The sequence below is a fragment of the Felis catus genome, chromosome C1, assembly GCF_018350175.1.
Source record: "Felis catus isolate Fca126 chromosome C1, F.catus_Fca126_mat1.0, whole genome shotgun sequence".
NCBI classification, from domain to species: domain Eukaryota; kingdom Metazoa; phylum Chordata; class Mammalia; order Carnivora; family Felidae; genus Felis; species Felis catus.
The window spans coordinates 161,369,002-161,382,368 of NC_058375.1; the positions used below are offsets into that span (position 1 = coordinate 161,369,002).

At 40.2% G+C, this 13,367-nt stretch overlaps 1 protein-coding gene across 12 annotated transcripts in view; it reads left to right on the plus strand.

The window, feature by feature from the left end:
* RAPGEF4 (Rap guanine nucleotide exchange factor 4) overlaps positions 1-13,367 on the plus strand; it is a 291,293-nt gene that overhangs the window by 233,754 nt on the left and 44,172 nt on the right. For 10 of the 12 annotated variants that reach the window (XM_023259461.2, XM_023259462.2, XM_019838268.3 and 7 more), the window contains 2 exons: positions 2,263-2,351; positions 7,001-7,079. In XM_023259461.2, the coding sequence (XP_023115229.1) occupies positions 2,263-2,351; positions 7,001-7,079 (168 nt within the window). Of the gene's footprint in view, positions 1-2,262; positions 2,352-7,000; positions 7,163-7,996; positions 8,336-13,367 lie in introns of those variants that run through there. The other 2 variants (XM_045033955.1, XM_045033954.1) reach the window with 2 other exon arrangements.

Consider the following 13,367-nt stretch of genomic DNA (forward strand, 5'->3'; position numbering starts at 1 on the left):
TCTGGTGTCTGAGACTGACGAGGTGGGCAGACATGTCACTTCTCTCTAAGGAGGTGATAGGAAATCTGGTTTGCCCCCTCGGTCTTCATTCTTTGTGGCCAGACATAAATACTCTAGCTAAGGGATGTCCGAACCAAGAACACCAGAATGTTAAGCCAACCCGGCAGAGTTAAACTTCTGAGGAGGGAACACATTTCAAACTGAAATACCCATCATGTAACCAGCCAGAAAGCTTACAGCCTGCTAGCGACAACTGCCCAGTGCCATGCCAAATACAGGTCACTGGTGTTCTGTGTAATGTATTTATCATCTTATTTAAATAAAACTTGTTTTCAGACACAAACAAGTTCCTTTTCAGAATGAGCTCCAGGTACCTAGACATACCCTCTGCCCCAAGCATCTTGGTGCACAGACAGAGCTGGGCCACAAGACACACGCTTGTACTCCGAAGCCAGACCAGGCTCACAGCAGAGATCTGGCACTTACTAACTCTGTGACCATAGGCCTGCTGCCTCCCCTTGCCCAGCAGATTCTCCATCTGCAGAATGAAGATAATATTTAACTAGCAGGAATGAGCAATGACGACATGGTTCAGTGCCCACCTAGCTGTTTGGGGCGTAGGAAATACTCAACAGATGCTGATGCCCTCTCCAGCCGGATTCCTTATTAATGTGGTCAATGCCACCCATCTTCCAGCTTGCCTAGTGAGTACTATCCAAGGATCAGGTATTTCAGGAATTATTGAATGAACTCAGCAGTTTTCTCCATTTAAGTGTTCAAGGCCATTATCGATACACCCTCTCCTTTCCTCAAATAGCCATTGCCTACGAGAGGTAAAACCCTTGTCTTTTGCCTTATTTATTTTGAGAAAGGGGTGATACTTGTGAGGTTAAAATAGATCTTTTTTTTCTTATTCCCCCTTTCTTCCTCTAGGCTCCAAAGTCAGGTTTCCTCAAAGATTTAACTCTTCAGCTTCTTTTTGATCCTGAGTGCACACACACACCAGCATGCACACATAGAATAGTCTTAACTAATGGTCACCTTACCATCCGGGTAGAGTGCATTTGCTACTCATTCAATACCAGAGTTGTTTCACTCAGTCTCTGTTCTCACATGCATGGGGCTATATGTTGGATTGCTTCTTCTTTACTCCCTCAGGCAGGAGGTTAAGCCCTTGAGGATTAATACATTAGAGATGTTCTTGGAATCTAAGCACACTTCCTCCAAGGTCTCAAACAGGCAAGGAAAGAGTGTTGGTGAGGAGACAAAGAAATCTGAGTCGTCCTGGAGCCGAATCATACCACTGCTTTCTGAACATTTGTTTTTCATTGTTGTTTTTCTTCCCATCATTTTGCTTTATGTGCAATTCCGAGCAGAAAAGCAAAGTCTGAGTTTTAGCATAGGAGTGCCCAGATCACCTTACTGTATTTTGCCTGTGGTTTCATACACTGCTTTGTTACCATCTTCGATATGACTTTGAAATAGCCCACATTCAGTTTAAAAAATAAATCCTGTCCTGTTGGTTGATGAAACCCACGGATGGATCTTCTGAAATAATGACTAACACACCCTACCCCCAAATAATATACATTTTACGTTGAAATAAATCTATGGATTTTCTAGTGTTGATTTATTTCCTATCCAGATGCTACTGGAGTTTTGTTTGCTCAGTGGTGTTTGGGGTTTTGTTTTCCTTTCTCTTGTTTTATTCTTAGCTGTGTTTCCAAAGCACACACCAGTGTACAGTTGGGAAAGACAGAGCATTCCAGAAATAGGCAGGGGAATCCAATGTGGGACCGAGATTGTGCTACAAATAACCCATATATGGGTAACCTAGTTTACTGTCACTTGCCCTCGCCAGCTCCCCCTGCCTGACCCGAACTGCCCTGTGATTTACATGTTCCTTTCCATTCCCCTTGGAGCAAGGCTGAAGCTTCTCAGTTCCCAGCCTGCTAGAGCCGCTCTCCAAGTTTACTTCAGTTCCATGTAGGGAAAAAAGAGTAACGTTTTAGTAACTACTTCAATTCGTGAAGGGTTTTTTCATTGTCTTCCTGTGTGGCTTTGGCAAGGTACATGGTCTCTCTTACCATAAGGAGAATGTGGGCCATAAGTTAAGTCATAATGGTTCTCTGGGACTCAAACAAGGGATAAGTAAACGAAAACAAAACAGAAAACACACAAAAAACTTAGATATGTGAAAAGTCATTCATTAATGATTTGCCCACTTTTGAAAAACTGATGACGTTTTTATTTCTTATCCAGGTATACTGTGATGTCAGGAACACCTGAAAAAATTTTAGAGCATTTTCTAGAAACAATACGCCTTGAGCCAGCTTTAAATGAAGCAACAGGTAAACACCGAGAACAGTTTTGTGTGTCCATTAAATCCATGCAGAGCACTGTGAAAACAAACAAAAAAGATAACAATAACAACAAAAATCCTGAATTCATTCGCAGTATGTGTATCCAAACAGTTTTAGAGGGGAGTTATGTGTATTAACATTAGAAGAGCATTCCTGCGTGGCTGAGTCAGGGAACAATCTTTCGGACCCTCCTCTGCCTGCTCAAATTCTGTCTGTCTTTTGTAGATGGCTCAGTCTTATACATACTAAGAATAGACTTTCATAGACATCCATTAGTTAATAACTCAAATCCTATCTATTTCCATAAGGAATTTGAAGCTGTCTACCTAAAAGGCACAACCTTGTTCCAGCTGAGAGTTAAATGATTCTGTCTGTGGTTGTAGATTCTTAGGCTTGGACCCTGGGCTGCCCCAGGGTGTAACTAAACACCAGCACCTGTTAGTCTCCCAGGGCTGTCATAACAAAGTACCACAAACTAGATGGCTTAAACAATAGAAATTTATTGTCTGACAGTGCTGGAGACTACAAGTCCAAGATCAAGGTGACAGCACATTGGCTCCTTCTGAGAGCTGTGAGGGAGAGTCTGTTCCATGCCACTCTCCTAGCTTCTGGTGGTTTGCCAGCGATCCTTGGCATTCCTTGTTTTGTTGATGCATATTGAATTAGGGCCCACACTAATGACCTCTTCTTAACTACATCTGCAAAGACCCTATTTCCAAATAAGGTCACATTCTTAGGTATTGAGGGTTAGGACTTCAACCTGCCTTTTTGGGGGGACAAAATTCAACTCATAATACCACCTTACAGTGAAACAATCCTGTTGACTAAGACACAGAGATTCAAGGATGAATGAGATGAATCTCACCACTGAACCTGAGTGTTCAGAGTTGTGATATCGTTCTCCATTTTGGTTACCATCTTGTACATGACTTTGGAACAACCCATATTCAAGTTTAAAAAAAAAAAAATCCTGTCTTACTGGCCTGTCTCAGAATAATAGGTTAATATTTTAAGCATATTAAGCCCAAAGAAGAACATTTATCACTAAAAGAAACTCAAAGATTTATCTCAAATAATTAGTAATAATTCAAAGCCCAGTTCCATCACTTCTGCAATATACTCAAGGTAAAGTCATCATTATTATTATATATCTCCTAAAAGTATTTTGCCACTGATTTACTTCTTATTTTATCTCTTCATTCCAGCTTCTAATTTTATAAATAGATTCTCTGAGATTTGCTTTCTCGTGTAGCAAAATAATTGGGGAGTAGTGGATATAAAAGCCAGGATCTCTGACTCTAGGGCACTCATTTTCGGTTCAATATCTGTTGAGTATCTTGTTGGGCAGAGACAAAGCTGGATGCTTTGAACTGGGCAAGGTGAAGAAAAAAGTCACCCTCCTGTCCTCAGGAAGTTTATAACCTGCTAGAGGACATAAAGGAATCTGCAAATAACTTGAACATAAGGCAGAATGTGGCCAGTGCTTCAGGAGGGGACTAGCTGAGGGTACCTGAGGCAAAGTGTCATGGAGAATATATAGCCTTGAAGTGGCCCTGCAGGAAGGCTGGAGGTTAGTGACTAGAGACTGGGAACAAAGCCTTCCATACTGAAGGACATTAGTGCTGACCTAGAAATGGGCAAGGAGCATCAAGCGGTCTGGTTCTGCCAGACTATCATATACATAAGTAGGAGGAAGAGGGCAAGGTCTAAGAATAAGGTCTAAGATCTTACAGGGTCTTAAATACAAAGATAAGCATTGGGGAATGGTCAAAGATGTCTGAGCAAGAAGAGTGTGATAAAACCTTTTTTTTTTTTTTTTTTTTGAGACAGGAAACCCTCAATGGGCCCATTAGATGGGGAATCCTTGCTTCAAGGGGGCATACCTAACCCCAAATAAACCACTTTTCTAGAACCTGAGGTCAGGAAAAATATAACAGATCCCCCCCCCACCCCCGATTAAGTATTTGCCCAGAATGTATGATTACCTGGTACAAGAAACAGCATATTCTGTAAAGTAAATATTGACTGAAAAGGAGGATTCTGGTACATTAGAGACTATGGCATCTAAGGAAAGATCTGTAAGATCTTTACTACCCATGAAGAACAAATATATCCTTTCTTTTAAAGTCACCTCTAAGAGGGGTGGGGACTAGAGTATTGCTTTCTAAAAATTGAAGCCTAGAAATCAGTGCATTTTGTGGCTGGCATGTAGAATGTGATTCCTGACCCTTTCATTTTTGTTGTTAGAACTAGGTTAACATCAAAATTTAGTATCAAACTTCATTCTCTGCTGGCTTTTTGGATTCTTTCTCACAAGTATAATGTTCATGGCTTGGAGATAAAGAATAAATCAGTAGCTTTCTCATAATCAAAAATATGAATGTGCCATAGTCATCCTAAAAGTAACGCTAGTAGGCCCTTGAAACACAGATGCAGTAGAGGGAAAGACCTTGGCATTTATGGGTTTATAATACAGTGAGAAATGTCAGAGTTGACAGCAAAACTGGTTTTCACCATAGAAATAAACCCTCCTGGGTCTGACAGTACATTCTCTTAATTTACCGAAACATCTATTTTCTCCCTAAGACCTATTAGTCTCCTAAACTTTTTATTTCTGTGACCAGCATTAGTCATTGAGTGACTTGAGAAATTATTTTCTAGCAGGAAGTGATTTTTTTAAATCAGTCCTCAAGAGTTCATGCCTATGAGTAGAGAACAAGAAAGCCACAGTAAAATATGGGTGCTGGGTTGTTACCTTGCTAGGTGACCAGCTCACCAACCTTGGAGTCCCCAACTCAAATCTCTGCTTTAGCAAAATTTAAACTCCTGTGCAGCCTGGTCCTTCTGAGAGCCTTATAAACAAGCATTACTCCCCTGTCCTCAGAGAATATCTAAAATGTCTAAAGGCGAGCCTAGATGTGAAACTTAGACAAGCCAGATTCCTTTTGTACTTAAGGGGAGAAGTTCCATGCAGCTAGTCTGGTGTCTGCTCTGCTTCCTCTCTGGGACTGAATAATAGGACTGAAATAGCTGGCAATGCCAACTGACAACCGCGGAGGATTACACTCATCACTTATATGTAAATGAGTATAATGGCATTATGTGACCTGAGAGAGATGTTAGCTGACGCTACAGTGGTGATCCTGTTGTCATATGTAAATGTGTCAAATCAACACGTCATATACCTTAAACTTACACAGCGTTACCTATCGATTATATCTCTTTTGTTAAAATATTATTTAATTTAAAACGTAGACATTGAAAATCTAATGTATTCAGTTAAAATTTTCACATCTGTTACCATTTTCTATATGAAGAGTCTCACCAACCCCAGCCAGTATAGTTCATTTCTTAATCAGAATCCACATAGCATCTCATATAGCAAGTTTCAGCAAGTGTACTTCTAAATTATTTTTCAACGTTTTTTATTTATTTTTGGGACAGAGAGAGACAGAGCATGAACGGGGGAGGGGCAGAGAGAGAGGGAGACACAGAATCGGAAACAGGCTCCAGGCTCCGAGCCATCAGCCCAGAGCCTGATGCGGGGCTCGAACTCACAGACCGCGAGATCGTGACCTGGCTGAAGTTGGACGCCCAACCGACTGCGCCACCCAGGCGCCCCTTTTTTTTTTTTTTTGCAAGTGTACTTCTAAACACCTGCCTTCCCCTGCTCTCCCAACAACGCTGATTGGATGCTGCTGTCTCTGCAATGAGGAACCAGCCCTGAATTCAAAATGAAGCTTCTCTTTGGGACTTACCTATTTCCCTACCCATCCCCCTGCTTACCTACTGACAAAATAGCTTCAAATATAGGACAGCCACCATCTAACTGTACTAGAGAGCGTTCATTTTGCTTCAGTTACTGCTCAGAGCGTTTATCTTGTCCTTTTTTTTCTTCTTTTGTTTCTCTCACCAACTTTCTGTTCTGATCACCTCCTTCTAGAAATCCGTTGCCTCCGATCTTTCATTGCTCCCTCTGGAAACTGGGTGATAAAGATACAAAGGAAAACGGATGTTGACAAAAGACGTATGGTGTCACGTAGACAAAGAAATGACCGTGTCTTAATCCTACATGCATGGATGCCCATGGGTGGCTCTTTAATTACATGTATTTTTTTATATATACATTGTGGCTAAGGTGACCAGTGCTGTTTGTAAAGGCAGTCTCTTTTAAAAAATACTATACTTTTTGTTCACTCTCCTAAGAAATTGAGTTTTGACCTCAAGCCTGTCAACATTATTATTTTTTTTAATAATTTTTTTAATGTTTATTTATTTTTGATAGAGACAGAGCACAAGTGGGGGAGGGGCAGAGAGAGAGGGAGACACTGACTCTGAAGCAGACTCCAGGCTCTGAGCTGTCAGCACAGTGCCCGAAGCGGGGGCTCAAACTCACAGACTGTGAGATCATGACTGAGCCAAAGCCGGACGCTTAACCGACTGAGCCACCCAGGTGCCCCAACATTATTATCTTTTATATGCAGCATCTCTACGTACAGTAAAACCACAATCCCCCAAGCCAATGTATAAGAACCATTGACATTGACCAAGAACAGATAAACAGACACTCTTGCTTTCCTAAGGATTTCTGCAAAAACCTAATTTCTTTTTCTGCTTTCCTTTTTTTCCCCCTGCAGATTCCATTTTAAATGACTTTGTTATGATGCACTGTGTTTTCATGCCAAATACCCAGCTTTGCCCAGCCCTGGTGGCCCAATATCCTTTTGTTGTGAAAAACCTCTGTTCCCTTGAAGACACTGCACATGTTTATGGTCATTATCTCATTTCATTCTCTGAAGGTAAGTCATGACCCAGGCAGGGTCATGCTGTCCACCTTTGTCAAACTCTGAAATGCCCGCAGTTTTCCCCCGCCGTAGGCTCCAGCCCTCTCTAGCATGGTTTTGTTGTGCCGTGTTTCAGGATTTCCTCCCCATTACCTGTGTAGGGGAATGTGAGCCGAGTTACCTCAGGAAGGTGATACATACCTGGGAGGTAACCTAAAGAAAGTTATGGAGAAGAGTGTTATTAGAGAGTATTAGTAGGGACAGTTCCCTAACCTTGGAGGCAGACTTTGTACCTCTGCAGGGTACCTGGCAGCATGGCCCGGGGCCTGCCTGTGTTCTTCCTCTAAGCGCCAGTATTAATCCTTTTGCCCATAAATACAGGTTATCATCATGGGCTAGCTTTTCCTTCACATCTGTCCTAGTCCATGCTCTCCTCTAGATACAAAATGTATTCCTTCACTGTATTGTTATTACTACCACGTTGCCTTAAGTCACACAAACCTTGGCATTCTAATGGCAGTTCCCCTAGCAGCTTGAGCACTGAGTTTGTTTGGGGGCAGCTTTTTAATAGTCTGCCGAATTGACCATTTGGTACACGGTTTCTGGCACAGAGACAGCATTCAGAAAATTAAGTCGAACTTAAATAAAAATGGTGAATGCTATGCAGTTATACCCTCAACTTTGGGGGTCATGTGACAGTATATTTTCCAACTCTACTTTCTTTTCAAAGGAACAAAAATTTAGACCCCCAAAACACTTTGGCTTATTGAGTAGTTAAATATATTGAAGGAGGAATGGCTTTCTTTTTTCCGAGCAATCCAATCAATGTTGCGTGTTTTTCTTTTTCAGAATTATAATTGCCCTACCTGATTCTCATTTCCTTGTTCACTCATAATTCTCTTTGAAGTCAACAGAATGTGTGAGGATGGGAGATTTGAGTTGAATGTGTTACTCAGAAGAAGCTGCAAGAGTGAGATTTGGGTGTTTATTTGCCTGGAAACTATCTTTCCAAGTAATGACAGCTTAATGAGACTTACATACATTACATATTCTTTCTGGCTTATATTTGGTTTTTCTCAAGTTAACACATTCAGGATCTGTCTGTGCTCTTTTAACAACATACATAATAATTGTTATGAGACCTTTGAGACTTTTTGGAAGAAAAAATAAAAACCACCATTGAATTCAGACTTGTTTTTTCCCAAGAGTTAGCATGTTGATAAGATTAAGGCAAACAAAATGCAAAGAAGGGCGAGACAGTATATGGGCCATGTCATATTATCTTTACAACTCAAAACCCCAAACACCAGGCTTCTATTCTTTTTTGCAAATTCTTATTTCTTCATTTTTTAGCTTGTTCCCCTTTAGAGTTGATTGAGAATATTCATAGCACTGATCTCTGTTTTTAAAACAGAAGCTCCCAGAGTGAAAGTCCATACTATGTCCAGGTAGGGAGGTGTGTGGAAAAGGGTGCTGGGTGGAGGAGAGGAAGTCACAGAAGTGAACAGTAGAATCAAGGGAGGCCTGTGATATCCAATCCTGATTCTTTTCTCTGTAGACGGAGGGAATCCAGGATGGCTGGGTGTCATCTAAACTACCTAGTGCCCTCAGATCACCTCTTTCATTCTTGGTCCTATGAGAACTTAGATTCTCTTCATTGTTCTATTTTGAATCAACTCTCTGTCAGGCTAATAGCATTGATCCATATTATACTACTTTGTCCTTATAGGAGTCGGTTGGGTTAATATTAGCTTTATTTTACAAATGAGAATTCCAGGACTCAAAAACAGTAGAGTGACATGCCCAAGGCAAGTGGCAGAGCCATGATTCATCGAGGCCTTAGGATTTCAAGTCTGAAGCGTGTCACTGTTTTTCTTCACAGATTATTTTTTTAAGAGTTTATCCTTCAGGGGCACATGGGTGGCTCAGTCAGTTAAGCATCCAACTCTTGATTTCCGCTCAGGTTATGATCTCATGGTTCGTAGGATGGAGCCCCCATCGGGCTCTGCACTGACGGCATGGACCCTCCTTGAGATTCTCTCTCCCTCTCTCTCTCTGCCCCTCCCCTGCTCATGCACAGATATGCATACACTCTCTCTCTCTATCTCAAAATAAGTAAATAAACTTTTTAAAAAAGTTTATCCTATGGAGTTTAACAACATTTCTTGGCAATGTATTGCATGATACATGTTTATCTGTTTCAGGTGGCTCAAAGCAACGTAGATATAATTTGGTGAAGCCAAATAAATCAAGCATTCAGTAGAACTTTTTGCAATCATGGAAGTTTCCTATTTCTGGGCTAGACCAGTATCCACTAGCCTTGAAATTAGCAACTATTACTGAGGAACTGAATTTATAATTTTACCTAATTTTCATTCATTTAAATTTAAATAGCTATATGTGGCTTATGGCTACCGTGTTGGACAGCATAAGTCTCGTCCTTAGATCTTGGGAACGAGAGCCTCAAACAAGAATTGCTGTTCTGTAACACCTAGGGAGGGCATCCTGGGGACACCAGGGGCTCACCCTGCTGCAGGCAAGCAAACAGAAAAGGCTTACTCCCTGAAGATCATGCAAGTGTTTCTATATTATGCTGAGGACTCGATTTTTAGTGCCCTTTTCCTCCGGGGACATGTTATATGGGCTTCTTATATAACCTATATTTTTTGGTCATTAGTAACATAAACCAATGGTGACTATCTTTTTTTTTTTTTTAATGTTTATTTTTGAGAGACAGAGAGAGTGTGAGCAGGGGAGGAGCAGAGAGAGAGGGAGAACCAGGATCCAGAGTAGGCTCCAGGCTCCAAGCTGTCAGCACAGAGCCCAATACAGGGCTTGGACCCACAAACTGCGAGATCATGACCTGAGGTGAAGCAGACCCTTAACCAACCAACCCACCCAGGCATCCCCCAATGGTGACTATCTTAAGGAATATAGGAACTCATCAGAGGAATATGGGGTAACTCAGAAAATAGAAGGAATCCTTGAGGAGCACCAGCTTTCAAAAGGGGCCTCAGAAGCAACAAGTAAAGGTGCTGCTATTGGGGCAAATCTGCTGCAAGCATCCTAGGCCCTCACCTCATTCCCACATCCCAAGGAAGGAGGGTCTAGTTGGCCTAGCTTGGGTCGCTGCTGACATATTGGTCAAAGGAAGGCAAAGCACTTTTTAGGCAGTTCCCCAGAGATGGCCTGTAAAGAAAAACAGAGAGAGTGGACAAATAGGTGGCAAAACAGAGAAAACAACAAATACACATAAACTGCTTACTGCTGTGGGCACAAGTGACAGGAGAAATAATGTAAAACTGAGCAAGTGGGTTAACGCCCATATTGTTGACATGAGATAAGGGATAGCGAAATCCTTAACCCCGTTCCATTAAAGCACTCACATTCAAGTGAGTTGCTTTGGCTCAGTGTTTTCAAAGTACTTAATATCTGTGACTGTGCCTAGCAGCCCTGTGAAGAAGTCAGTATTTTCACTGCGCTTTTTCCAAATCAATAAACTAGGATAATGAAAAATTATGATTTGCTCAGAGAAAAGTAATTACTAGTACAGAAAAGATTTGAGCCCTGAGCCACTGACACCTATTTCTGTCCTTAATCCACATTGTATGTCACCTCCAATTTTGCTTTTAGCACAAAGGAAGATGGTAGAACTCTGTTTAACATTAATATTTCAGGCCTTTTATGTGCTAATGAGAGAAAATCTCTATTCATTAGCTATGCTTGGAACACGATTTCACCGGATGAATACAAGTGCTTTCTAATGAGTTTTTAAAATTATATTTGTTCAGTTTCTGTACTTTTCATCTTTAGTTTCTTTAATCTTTTTAAAATTTGCACTTAAAATTCAGTTCAATTTTCCACTGGTCTTTCAAAAGAAAAGTCAAGCCACCTATAACCCTATCAGGTATTCCTATTGTTAATATTTTGGTATGTATCCTTCCAGTCTTTTTTCTTTACATGTAGATATATATTTTTGAATATAACAATAGGATCTGACTGTAAGTAATTTTGTCTGCTTTGTCACTAGAAAATATTTTATGAATATCTTTCTCTGCCATCAACTACTTTTCCACACTATTTTCTAAATATAGATGTCTTATATAAGTGAGATCATGTTGTATATGCTTTTTTGTAATATGTTCTTTCTCATATATATACATATATATGTATATGTATACATATATATGTAAGCATATATGTATATATATGCTTTTTTGTAATATGTTCTTTCTCATATATATATGAAACTATACCTTTTTTCAGTTAATTCCATAGATACTTATTAAACACAATATGTCATATAGTGCTGGGCAACAGAGTGACACAGATACAAGAGAAAAACATGATATCATTTTTATTGATTCACAATATTAAATGATAGATATATCATAATTTATTTTATTAGCTTCCTCCTATTGTATATTTAGATTTTTTCCAAATTTTTTGCCTATAACAAACACAAAAGGATGAATCAACATCCTCACAGCTAAATCTTTGCCCACTTATACAATCATTTACTTTAAAAGGCAAAGGCAAGGAATATGTAATATTTTAATGCTTTTGATATTTATTACTGCACTGTTCCCCTATTGTCTTAATTTTGTGTTTTATGATTAAACTATCATATTTTTATTTGCACAAATGCATGCAGGCCTTCAGTTCAGTAAGTGATCACAACTAAGTTAATATTATTTTGAATTTTAATAACTACATCCTTGATTCGGAGCATTTTTTTTAATTATTTTTTTTTAATGTTTACTTATTTTAGAGAGAGAGAGAGAGACAGAGCACAAGTGTGGGAGGGGCAGAGAGAGAGGGAGACACAGAATCCGAAGCAGACTGCAGGCTCTGAGCTGTCAGCACAGACCCCGACACGGGGCTCAAACTCACAAACCATGAGATCATGACCTGAGCCGAAGTTGGACGCTTAACCGATTGGGTCACCCAGGCGCCCCCTGATTTGGAGCATTTTTACATCGTTTACTTTATCTTTCCAAAACCCAGCCCCCACTTGTGAGGCTTCAAAAGGACTGGTATGATACTTACTTCCTTTTACATGTAGGAGAAATCAAGGCACATGGAGTCAAGTGAGCCAGAATTCTACATATACTGGCAAATATTTGGAGAAACTCTATGTGCCACTAATATAATTCTAGTTGCACTAGACATTGTAGTTGCCATCAGGGTCATCTCAGTGGGTTGACTGGCTTTGGCCGTGATTGGCTCTCTGATTGCATGTCCAAAGTAGACTGAGCCAATGAGATTCAAAGGAAGGCTTCCTGAGGCTTCTCAGGAAAAAGTTTTCTCAATATTTAAGAAAGAGAGCAGGAAGCCTGTAGCTCCAATTACCAGTGACCACCTTGCCTTCGTACAATGACGAGGGGGAAGAGTCCTATGACAAAGCTGACATGCATGGAGACTCAGGAAGAAAATGGGTCTGTGATGGCACCTTTGCACTGGTACCAATCCTGGAGCTAACCTACTGAAGATTCTTTGTTATGTCAGCAAATACAGGTCCTTGTCATTCAGAACAGATTGTTACTACAGCTGAAAGAATCTTAAGTGATCAATGGCTTATATTTAAATGTATAAGAATGTAAATACAGCAATAATTTTGGTCAAATTTTTTTTCTTAGTATCCTAATCTCTTTTGGCTTAGTATTCAACACAAATTCTGTGCTTTGGGCATGGAAATAATTCATTTCATTTCTTGAGTTAAAGAGAAAAAATAGAATGCAGATTTGCCGCTAAGTTTCAGCTAAGACTACCTTCATATACCTCTGTGTATCTCTTACACAGAGACAAAGCAAACACAACACCTTCCTTTACTGAAAGGAAGGGCCTCCATCATTTATTTCTCTGTAAAACTGTCCTAGGATGTTCTCTTTATAAGTTCACTTGTATTCCCTAGGAGGAACTTTTATCAAAAATTGCTTTTCTTATTTTTTTAATGTTTATTTATTTTTGAGACAGAAACAGAGCATGAGTGGGAGAAGGGCAGAGAGAGAGGAAGACACAGATTCTGAGACAGGCTCCAGGCTTTGAACTGTCAGCACAGACCCCATCTTGGGGCTCGAACTCATGAACCGTGAGATCATAACCTGAACCGAGGTTGGACACTCAACTGACTGAGCCACCCAGATGCCCCCAAATTTGGGGTTTTTTTGTTGGCTATTTACAAAACAATGTTGGGTGTTTATTATCTAGATTAAGCCAA